The sequence below is a fragment of the Otolemur garnettii genome, unplaced genomic scaffold, assembly GCF_000181295.1.
Source record: "Otolemur garnettii isolate 467f Iridium unplaced genomic scaffold, OtoGar3 scaffold00146, whole genome shotgun sequence".
NCBI lineage: Eukaryota > Metazoa > Chordata > Mammalia > Primates > Galagidae > Otolemur > Otolemur garnettii.
The window spans coordinates 3,616,256-3,627,371 of NW_003852541.1; the positions used below are offsets into that span (position 1 = coordinate 3,616,256).

Genomic DNA, 11,116 nt, shown 5'->3' on the forward strand with positions numbered 1-11,116 from the left:
GGGCCAGGGCTGGATTCGAACCCGCCAGCTTAGGTGTATGTGGCTGGCGCCTTGGCCACTTGAGCCACAGGCACCGAGCCGGTATTTTGTTGTTGTAACTGTCATTGTTTGGCAGCCCCAGTATATGTGGCCAGTGCCCTAACCGCTGAGCTATGGGCCGAGCCAGAAAAGAAAAACTTATAAAGAAGGCTTAGATTCTAAGACTGTCTCAAGAAAATATTCCAAAAGCAAAAAAAAAAAAAAAATATATATATATATATAGGAGAGAAAAGATGAGAAAATTATTATAAAAGATCAATCTTAGAAGCCCAATATGGGATGAAAACGGAAAGGAAGATATGAACACAGAATACAAGGCAGTTTTTTGGCACTAAGGACCTTAATCTGTAAATTGAAAGGGGCCCTAGGATGATGACTGAGAAAGACCCCACAGCAAAGCTTGTGGTTGTCAAATGTCAGAACCTTGCATATGAGGAGGGGCTCGTAAAGCTCTTTAGGGCACTTAATTAAACATTTGGGAATAACAAAGAGCAAACTTGAGAAGCTAGTGACTTCCAAAGTCAGTTAAAAGGTTTTTCAGTGTAGAATTCTGTACTCAGCTGAAATGATCATGTATGAAAGCAAGATGTTAACTGTGGTATGAACTAAATGAACAAACCCAGAATTGAGAACAAAGGTATCAGGAAACAGGGAACCTAACAGGAGAGAGGAAAAAGGAGTCTGGAGAGAAAAGGCTGTCTCCGCTGCGCAGCCAGGCCCCTGCCCAGAGTGCTGGCAGCCTTGGCTAGAGCAGGAGGCTATGGGCTGTGGGGCACTCTTCAGGGAAAATACCAGAACCATTTGGCCTCTGATCTGCTTCGCCCTTATATAAAACCATAGAGATGCTACTAGAAAATGGGGAAAGTTAGCAAATGAAAAAAAGAGGGCATTGTTAGTAGAGGAAAACAAAAATCTGTACAAGGACATAATCATGTCTACTGCTTGGCCCAGCAAAGAATAATATTTATGAACTGCTACTAACATAAACACCAATGGGGAAGGGTGGTAGATACTGGTCTAGAGAAACAAACAAATGTGAACTAGAGCCTTGGGCAACAGCAGGCTCAGCACAGGTGTGAGGAGGCTGGGGATGTGTACTAAGCCTCCACTGGGAACTGCTGGCTCTAAGTTGTGGGTGTCACTCCTTGGGTAAATTTAAATTTAAAAAAAATGGTGCAGGTGATTATAGCCTCCATCTCTGGTGAGTGTGTACGAGCCTAGAGGTGTACAGGCCACCCTGTCCTGCCATCCTTGGGGTCTCATGCTTCACTGGCAGGGCCCGCCCGCCTCCCTGCAGAGAACCCTAGTGTTCGATGTGTGTAACTTTCCTATAGGGTACAGTGTACACTCTTTGGGTGATGGGTACACTAAAAGCCTAGACTTCACTGTGCAATTCATCTCTGTAACAGAAAACCACTTGTATCCTTAGATCTATTGAACTAAAAAAAAAATGTATACTGGGTATAGCACAAAGGTCCTATGCTAGCATGGTGAGGCACTCGGTCTTCACTGTGGCTGAGGCATCTGGCCACACGTAGTCTCACCCTGTTCTTTGGCCCAGTCAGCTGACTATGCAGCCTGTGGTCCTGCATGGTTTAGGGAAAACAAGGTCTCTGTGGACTTCCTGGCTTAGAAACTGACCTTGGATATTAGCTGAGGTAAATGTTTTACTAAACTGTAGGAAGAGAAAGGCCCAACACGGTGGACGTATTGGGAGAGCATTAGAAGCTAAGGAGATATGGGGCCAGAATTTTGGGAGAAGCAGTTCAGCCCCTGAGATTCTGAAGATCTCAAAGGACTTTACACTTTGTGTGAAGCTTCTGCTTCACAGCTTTGTGTTGTGGGGGTCCCATGCAGGCTGTCTGACTCTAGGCCAAGTTCCGTGGTATAGCCCAGGGTCTGTCCACATGCTGAGTACCACCTCCTAACCCTTACAGGCTTGTGGGGACCGGACAAGAGACCTTCATGAGCCTGCAGTCCCCACATGCAGACCCTACCTACAGGCACATCCTCTGGGGAACATCATAGTTTTCCGTTTCCTCCCTGGCCTGTAGGCATCGAAGTTGATATTGACGTGGAACATGGAGGGAAAAGAAGCCGCCTGATGCCTGTTTCTACCGAGAGTTCCAGCACAGAAGAGAAGAGTAGCTCTCAGCCAAGCAGCTGCTCTTCTGACCCTAGCAAGCCAGAAGGGAACATCGAAGGCACCGAGCAGTCTCTGACAGAGCAAATGAAAAAGATCACCCTGGAGTCTGTGGGGCAGCCAGAGGCAAGCCCGTACCCTCCTGCCACTGCCCCTAGTGCTTTCCATCCCACACCTATGCAGCCCCTGTAAGGTGCTGCCTCATCACCATCACTATGCAGCCCAAAGGACTCTGGTCCTGTTGCAGACTCACGTTGTGGCATTTAAGTCACTCTGAACTTTTTGCCAGAACTTTGTAAAGAAAACTACGCATGTACACTTGGTTTTTGCGAGTGGCTCACTGTTGCCTGTAGCTCCTTGCCAGCTCTGCCTACAGGCACAAGTGCACACACACACACACACACATACACACAGACACATGGACCCTTCCGGGAACTGGTACTGTGTTGGTCAGGCTGGCCTGCTGCTTATGTCCCTTGTGTGTTCATGGTGAGTTTTGTTTCAGGAACAGATGGAATCTGATAACTGTTCCGGAGGAGATGATGACTGGACCCATTTGTCTTCAAAAGAAGTGGACCCATCGACAGGTGAACTCCAGTCTCTACAGATGCCAGACTCTGAAGGGCCAAGCTCTTTGGACCCTTCTCAGGAAGGACCCACAGGGCTGAAGGAAGCTGCGCTGTACCCACATCTTCCACCAGGCAAGTGAAGAAGGTTTTGTATTCTTTCCTTTCTCTTTCTGAGCATCCTGTCACCTTCTGATTTCAGCAACATAGACCAAAAGATGGGGTGTTCTCTGTGGAGCTTGTCTGTAGATGCAGACAAGATCAGGCCGTGCTTTGTCCTTTAGTTTATACTGAGCAATAGGAAGTGAGCCCAGTTACTTTCAGTAATTTCTAAGGCTTAACACTGGACCAAGAATGGAGAAGGCAGGTGTGACTAGGCACTAGCACTGGCTTGTGTTACTGGGACAAAGGACACAGACCATCTTCATTTTCTGCATCTAGAGGGCTGCCCTTAGAGCAGGGTTCATGGCTAAGATCCCTGTAGGAGCCAGGCAGGAAGCCACCATGTGAATGGGGCAGTTTGGAAAGCAGCATATTGGGGAGGAGACTGGCAGCCAGAGTATCATCCTGAATAAAAGATAGCTGATACTGGTTTAGGTTCCTATTATCATGTGGCAGTGACACATAAAACAGGCCAGGCGTGGTGGCTTTAATCCCAGCACTCTGGGAGGCTGAGGCTGGCGGATCACCAGAGATCACAAGTTTAAGACCACCCTCAACTAGAGTGAGACCCCTGTCTCTAAAAAATAGCTTTTGTCTCTAAAAAATAGCTAGGTGCTATGGTGGGAGCCTATAGTCCCAGCTACTCAGGATCCTGGCTGAGGCAAGAGAATCGCTTTAGCCCAAGAGTTTGAGGTTTCTGTGAGCTATGACACCACAGCACTCTACCAAGGATGACATAATAAGACTCTGTCTCCAAAAAAAAAATGTGTGGAATAACCTGTGAGTCAACCTTTGGACTGCCAGTAGTGTGTATCTTCTCTGCCTCAGAGCAGTGGGCACACTGTAGCCTATGGGCCAAGAATGATTCTTGCATTTTCTAAAGGACATGCAACAGTTAGATGAAATTCAGATTTCAGGTGCCTGTGGCTCAGTGAGTAGGGTGCTGGCCCCATATACTGAGGGTGGTGGGTTCAAACCCAGCCCCAGCCAAATTGCAACAACAACAAAAAAAGAAATTCAGATTTTACTGCCCATGAATAAAGTTTTATTGGAACACAGCTACAAGCATTTGTTCCATGCTGTCTGGCCACTTTGGTGTGACAGTGGCAGAGTCACACCAAAGTAGTTTAGGCACAGCCTGAGTAGTTGTGGCACAGCCAGCTAGAAACAATTAGAGTCTGGCCTTTTTTATAGAGAATGCTTGTCAGCTACTGCCTCCTGACGACTTCTAGAAGGGCTTGAGATCCCCCAGTAGGCCACAGGTACTTCCTGGCTAAAGCTGGGATGCCACTGTCTGTCCTTGGGTTGTTGCACATGGGACTCAGTGATCCTTGCTCATGGCTTCTTACTGTTTCTGGCAGAGGCTGACCCAAGGCTGATCGAGTCCCTGTCCCAGATGCTGTCGATGGGATTCTCTGATGAAGGCGGCTGGCTCACCAGGCTTCTCCAGACCAAGAATTATGACATCGGGGCTGCTCTGGACACCATCCAGTATTCAAAGCACCCACCGCCATTGTGACCACCTCTGCCCACCTCTCTGTGTCCTCCTCTTTTTGTCTCATAGTTGTGTTGAGCTAGTGTAGGATGCAGGCCTCTCTGCACAAGCCAGTTTCTCTGCCTTTTTCTTGTAGAATTGGGGGGGGGGGTGCATGAAGCCATTCTGGTAGCAGAACAAGTGACAGGAGGGGAGAGTCAAGAGTGTGTGCTGATATCTGAGAAACTAGCCCGGTCTCCCTAAGGGCCCTGGCTCCTTGCAGCTTCCCAGGGCAGCATGGGCCCTGGCCCTCATCCTTGCAAGAGGCTACTGAGGCTCACTATAGTGTGTTCTGGCCTCTCCTCTGCTGGGGTCACACCAGCAGCACAGAATAAGTCTTGCTTAATGCCTTTCTGATTTTTTTTTTTTTTTAAATAACTAATAGTACTTTGACAGTTGATTTTCTGCTAGGAACCTGAAATATTCTGATTTTAGATAAGGTACAGGTAATGAGCTGTCAGGGAGCCTAGAGAACTGGGACAATGGGGGCAGCCAGCACTATGGGCTCGTCACTGGGAACCAGGAAGGGCTCATGAAGGGAGGTTGGCAGTGTGACATTTACCAAGGGCTGTCCCTTCTCTCCTAATCACTGTAGTTCAGTTCTCATTTCTAAACAAGTTCAGCAGCTTTTAATGTGAGAAGATGCCTTTGTGGCCATCCTGTTATATTTGTAAACAATCTATAATTAAATGTATCAGCACTTTAAATAACAATATTGTCCTTATTGTCAGTTGCAACCAGAGAAATGATTTGTTTCACAGTAATGTTTATTGTTGGTCCTTCTCATACATTACAATCCTTAAAAAGCACCTAGAGTCCAGTGGAAAGGGGCTGGTGTAAGGAGTGTACCTAAATTAGTAACATGCAAGTCTTGGCTCAAAGATCAAAGTCCTCCCCTGTTGTAAAAAGATCACATAGTCGCATGGGTGGGGGCTTTTGTACCCCTTTGGCCAAGGACCTGCTCTCTGCCCAAGGAGTCCCCATGTCCCACAACTGCTCAGAAGCCTTCCAACAGGGTCTCTTAGATCCAGAAGTAGTGTGTGTGGACTCAGGAAGCTGGACAGGGGTGGTGGGCCTGCTGAGGTGGCCTTCCCTTGGGATCTGGGCCCTGCAGGTCCCTTGGTCAGCCTGTACTGAACCAGCTGACCTAGTGCCCCTCTGTAGTGGTCTATGTGGCTCTATGTCCACATGTGAGCTGTCCCCAGTTGACAGGAGAAATTGTGCCCATTTAGAAGGTGTGGATTTGAGCTGCTGGGTAGGACTCTGTAGTTCCTGCAGGGGACCACCAAGTTCCCTGGAGCTGTAGTCTGCAGAATTCTGGAGGCAGTGGTTGTCTTGTCTCACATCCCCGATAAGGCTACTGGAGCCCTGAAATAGCAATGGAGAAGATGGCTATCCTACCATTAATAAGAAATCTTTAAGTGCCAGGGCCCAGCAGGCCTGCTGCCCTGGGGCTATCTTATCTTATGCTTGAAGCTCACTACTTGCTGGTCCACAGGCTAGCAGGTCGGGATCAGCTACTCAGGAGGCTGAGGCCCAGAGGATCGCTGGAACCCAGGAGTGGGAGAGTTGCTGTGAGCTATCATGCCATGGCACTTTACCCAGACTAACAGAATGAGACTCTGTCTCAAAAAAGAAAAAAAATCCCAAGTGATGATGAAGGGTCTCACATGCATGAGTTCACACCTGAAGATTGAAGATGCAGAGGGAAGAACTTTCCAGAAATCCAGAGCAGGCCCTCTGACCACCATTGGACAAAAGTGTCCCACTCCTGACTCAAAGAATCCCTGTTGCCAACCTCTGTTGGACTCCAAGGGTCAGAGCACCCTCTGGTCCTGAGTTAACATCACAGAGAGGAGGGAAACAGGGTACAGAATAGAGAGGGAAGGTGGCTGCAGAAAAAAAAGATAACTCCAGGCAGGAAGTTGGACTTTGGGGCAGTATAAATCTTACATTTCAAATGTTAACAAAATAAGACAATAAAAAAATCCCATGGATGCTCAGTGGTCACTGGACTACAGAGAAACACTGTCCTGCACCACTGACCTTCTGGGGTTCCAAAGTGACCTCAGAGTCTTCTGAGTCCTGGGCATCAAAGCTGCCTGGAAGTTGAACTGTGCTCTGGCTCCATTTCCTAGCAGAGGGACAATGCTGTCAATAGTCCAGTCCTGTCATCAAATGGTGCCCCAAGAGACTGTTTCCATGGTCACCTGGTCCAACAGCCCAGGCATAGCCTTCTCATTCCTCTAGCTTCCCAGGCGGCAGCTCCCACTGTCCAACTACAGCCCTGGCTATTTCTGGGCTCTACAGCACGTAGTTGTTACAAAGTTCTTAGTTGAAATCAGAATCTGCTTCCCCAAAGCCTCTGCCCCTTTGAAGAATATGGGATACTCAGCCTAAGGCAATCTTTCCAGAAAACTGACTGAAATGCACAGAGGAAGCCTGGAGCAGAACTTTCCACAAAGTGAGGTCTTTGGTTCTCTAGGCTGAAAGTTCCCAGCTGCATTGGCTACTCTGGTCAAGCTTCATTTTTCAGCCCTGCCCTTAAAATAAATTCTTCCCTCGGGACGGTACAGTCTGAGACAGTTGGGATTATGTGGGAATGGTAAAGGGTACCTATGCTGGCATCCTGGCCAAGGGGCTGGCAGTGATAGTAGTTGTCCTAGTTATACTGCCTACTGATACCAAGCTTCCCCCACTTGGCTGATGGCTGCAGTGGCTTATCAGTCCCCACTGCAGGGGCAGCATGGGTGCTGGACCAGGGATGGACAAAAGACATGCTTGGCACCTTTTTCTAGGCAGGTCTTGACTGAAGGGCCGAGCTGGCCCCCCTATTCTGGATGAGAGCTGCTTGTCAAAGTATACTCCTCCCAGCTCCGGTTCTTGGGAGTCCTTTTCCAGATACTTCACCCAGCGACTCTGTGAGGGCTGTGCTTTTTCCTATAGGATTGGGAAAGTTGATTCTTAGAGTTGGAAAGAGGCAGTTTTATTGAAAATTCCCAGACCGACTCTTAGGTCTGAGGCTCTTAAGACACAGGTCTACCTTGACTCCAGCAAAGGCATCTGCCTAGAAGGTGTGGGAACACAATCCTAGGATGCCAATGGGGATGGGGCTTATTGGCACAGGCCTTGGGAAGGCAGGAGGGCACAACTTGTCAAGAACCCCATAAAAGTCTGTGCTTTGTGACTCAGTGACTCTACACACAGAAAAGGCACAGAGAGGCTAGTCTCAGTGCCATTAATAGCAAACATTATTCGTAAAAGCAAAAGCATGGGAACAATCTAAATGCCCTATACTAAGGAATCAATATGGGCATATCCACCGTATTTTGTAAATGCTTTTAAAAAATAAAAATCCTGGGCAGTGCCTATGGCTCAGTGAGTAGGGCGCCAGCCCCATATACTAAGGGTGGCAGGTTTTAACCTGGTCCCAGCCAAATTGCAACAAAAAAAACAGCTGGGGGTTGTGGCAGGCGCCTGTAGTGTCAGCTACTCAGAGGCTGAGGCAAGAGAATCGCCTAAGCCCAAGAACTGGAGGTTGCTGTGAGCTGTGACACTACAGCACTCTACTCAGGGTGACACAGTGAGACTCTGTCTCTAGAAATAAATAAATAAATAAATAATGAAAATCCCAGCCTGATGAAGAGCAAGATCCTGTCTAAAAAATAGCTATGTATCGTGACAGGTGCCTGTAGTCCCAGCTACCAAGGAGGCTGAGGCAAGAAAATCTCTTTGAGCCCAAAAGTTTGAGGTTGTCGTGAGCTATGATGCCATGACATTCTACCAAAGGCAACAAAGTGAGACTATGTCTCATAAAAAAGAAAGAAAAACAATTGAAAACTAGATAGCAACAAAGAAGAATGAATATCAGTGAAAACTGCAGTGTACAAAGAAGTATTTTTTATAATAAAAATGTTGTAAAATTAAGTCAATGGACCAAATTGGAAGCACAGACACAAAGATGCCTGATGAGCTCCTTCCTGTGTTTAGAATAAAAATATGAAGACCAGGTGGTGAGGGGACCAGTATGTGTGTAATGACTGCCCTCAGGTAGGTGCTTGTCCCCACGGCCTGGCAGGACACAGTGCTTCACATCCCCACAGTAGTTTAACTGTTCAATGGCATCACCTCGTCAGTCACTGAAACTCTAACATACATAGGTCCCATCACTGAGTGCCTACTCTGCCAGTCTTCTTACTAGGCACTGGAGACAGGAACAACTGGATGTGATCTTCCCTCTCAAGAAGTTTGCAGGGTGGCGCCTGTGGCTCAAGGAGTAGGGCACCAGCCCCATATGCTGGAGGTGGAGGGTTCAAACCCAGCCCCAGCCAAAAACTGCTAAAAAAAAAAAAATAAGAAAGAAAACCTTCAAGAAGTTTGCAGTCCAGAGCAAGGGGAAACAGAAACCTAGGTGTGTTCTACACCAGTACGCTTTCCCCACAGAGAACTGGAATGGCTCATACCCAAAGTCTCCACCCTTACCATGGGGACAGTTTTAGTCATTGGTGTGTTCCCTATAGCTTTAAGCCAAGCATCTGTCCTTTGGTGGCAACAGTAGGCATCTGCTGCACAAAGGCACAAGGGATACCTAAGTGGAAGCATGACCATCTTCCAGCACCACCAGGTGTGCTGCAGCTCACCTGCAGACTCACGTTCTCAGCTTGCTGGTGACCCGTGCATTCTTCCTCACTGGCACCTACATGTCCTTCCAGAGACCTTAGGGAAAGATTGTACAGGTGTCCTTATGTGATCCAGTTGTCTTCTGGCAGTTCAGAAGACCTGGGCAGAGGGGCCATTTATTTCCTTTAGTTTGGGCTGGTAATGCCCTCTTATGAATAAGAAATATGACATGGGTAGAGGGGGTAGGCTCCTGACTTAAGAGAGATAGTACTTTGCTTTCTGGCTTGGCTGTGTGTGAGGCAGTACATCACTGTGTCCAGTTTCCTCTTCCACAAATGGGGACAGTACTTAACAGGTGATAGCAAAGATACATGAGGCAACGTATAGACACGAACCCTGGGTGGGGCTGGAACGGGGATGATAATGTCTCAGACATTATGAGAGAAAAGTTTCCTGAACTTGACCTGTCAGTGACTCCATCCAGCCTCCTAAGCCTCTGCAGTTCCAAGTGGGGACGGACAGCCAGTGAAGACATTTGACATAGGAGGACTGGCTGTGAGTCCTGAGGCCAGGTCTTCCCAGGTCAGACAAGGTTGTCATATCACATGTTAGATGGAAACACTCTCCAGTGAAACCCATGCTTTACCATATGGAGACAACTCTACCTCTGTTCTTTTGTCTGTAAAAAGTCTGTAATCCTCACAGGGCTATTATGAAGACAAAATGAGATCATGCATGTGGAAACACCCACTCTGGCATGTGGCCACAACACAGAAGGTCAGGTGAGCAGTGTGGCCAGAACTCTGCTACCCTTGCTCTGATTAAGAACCCACTAACGGGCATCTTTCAGCATTCCGAAGACAAAGCTTCTCATTTCTAATGTCACCATTGAGCAACTGGTGTCTGTTTTCCTTTGTAGGTAAGCCTTCTTAGCTCTTGCCTTTGTTTTATGTCTTTTGCAAGTTCATTATGTTGTTGTTTAGGGGGAGATTTTTTTCCCCTTAAAATTAACTTATAGAGGTATAATTAACATATACTAAGATGTAACAATTTTTACATCAAAACAAAATTTTAAAAAATAGTCCACTTGGCTCGGCGCCTGTGGCTCAAGTGGCCAAGGCGCCAGCCACATACACCTGAGCTGGCAGGTTCAAATCCAGCCCCGGCACACCAAACAACAATTGCTGAACCAAAAAAAAATAGCTGGGTGTTGTGGCAGGCGCCTGTAGCCCTAGCTACTTGGAAGGCAGAGGCAGGAAAATCGCTTGAGCCCGGGAGTTGGAGGCTGCTGTGAGCTGTGATGTCATGGCACTCTACCCAGGGTGACAGCTTGAGGCTCTGTCTCAAAAATGAAGGAAAGAAAAGAAAAAAAAATAGTCCCCATTTAAGTGTGTAGTTAGATGAGCTTTGATAAATGATATTTCCTTAACTACCACCTCAATCAAGACATTGAAAATTTTTATCATCCCAAATGGTTTCCTCATGTGCCTTTTCAGGCAATTTCCCCTTCTTCCCAGTGAACTACCTATCCATACAATATATACTCTTTTGTGTTTGGCTTCTTCTACTCAGCAATATTTTTTGAGATTTTCCCATGTCAACTTTATTGCTGAGTAATAACCCACTGTATGACTACACCACACTTGGTTTATCCATTCACTTGCTGATGTCTAGCCTTCTTCAACATCATAGTCTTTTTTAAATTTTTTTTTTAAATGATAGCTGTGTACATTAATGCAATCATGGGGTACAGTGTAGTGTTTTCATATACAATTTGAAATATTTTCATCAAACTGGTTAACACAGACTTCATGACACTTACTTATTGTGTTAAGACATTTATACTCTATTTTTAGAAAGATTCACTTGTACCTTAATATCATAGTCTTGAGTACCACAGCTTTATACTTAATAGTAAATCTTGAAACCAAATTAAAGAAGTCCTCCAACTTTGTTTTTGTTTTTTTTTTTGAGACAGAGCCTCAAGCTATCCCCCTGGGTAGAGTGCTGTGGCATCACAGCTCATAGCAACCTCCAACTCCTGGGCTCAAG

The 11,116-nt window shown here is 46.8% G+C and overlaps 2 protein-coding genes across 4 annotated transcripts in view; one reads left to right on the top strand and one right to left on the bottom strand.

Annotated features, from left to right (window-relative positions):
* The window catches only part of SQSTM1 (sequestosome 1), a 16,393-nt gene extending 11,242 nt beyond the window's left edge, over positions 1-5,151 (top strand). For all 3 annotated transcript variants that reach the window (XM_003799157.3, XM_023518740.1, XM_023518741.1), the window contains 3 exons: positions 2,094-2,308; positions 2,688-2,883; positions 4,272-5,151. In XM_003799157.3, the coding sequence (XP_003799205.1) occupies positions 2,094-2,308; positions 2,688-2,883; positions 4,272-4,429 (569 nt within the window). In that variant the 3' untranslated portion in view covers positions 4,430-5,151. The remainder of the gene's footprint in view (positions 1-2,093; positions 2,309-2,687; positions 2,884-4,271) is intronic.
* Positions 5,152-5,187: 36 nt separating this feature from the next.
* The window catches only part of MRNIP (MRN complex interacting protein), a 22,859-nt gene continuing 16,930 nt past the window's right edge, over positions 5,188-11,116 (bottom strand). The window contains exons 4-7 of the mRNA XM_012810978.2: positions 9,085-9,160; positions 7,233-7,384; positions 6,491-6,578; positions 5,188-5,812 (exon numbers count right to left, since the gene is read on the bottom strand). Coding sequence (XP_012666432.1) covers positions 5,321-5,812; positions 6,491-6,578; positions 7,233-7,384; positions 9,085-9,160 — 808 coding nt within the window. The 3' untranslated portion in view covers positions 5,188-5,320. The remainder of the gene's footprint in view (positions 5,813-6,490; positions 6,579-7,232; positions 7,385-9,084; positions 9,161-11,116) is intronic.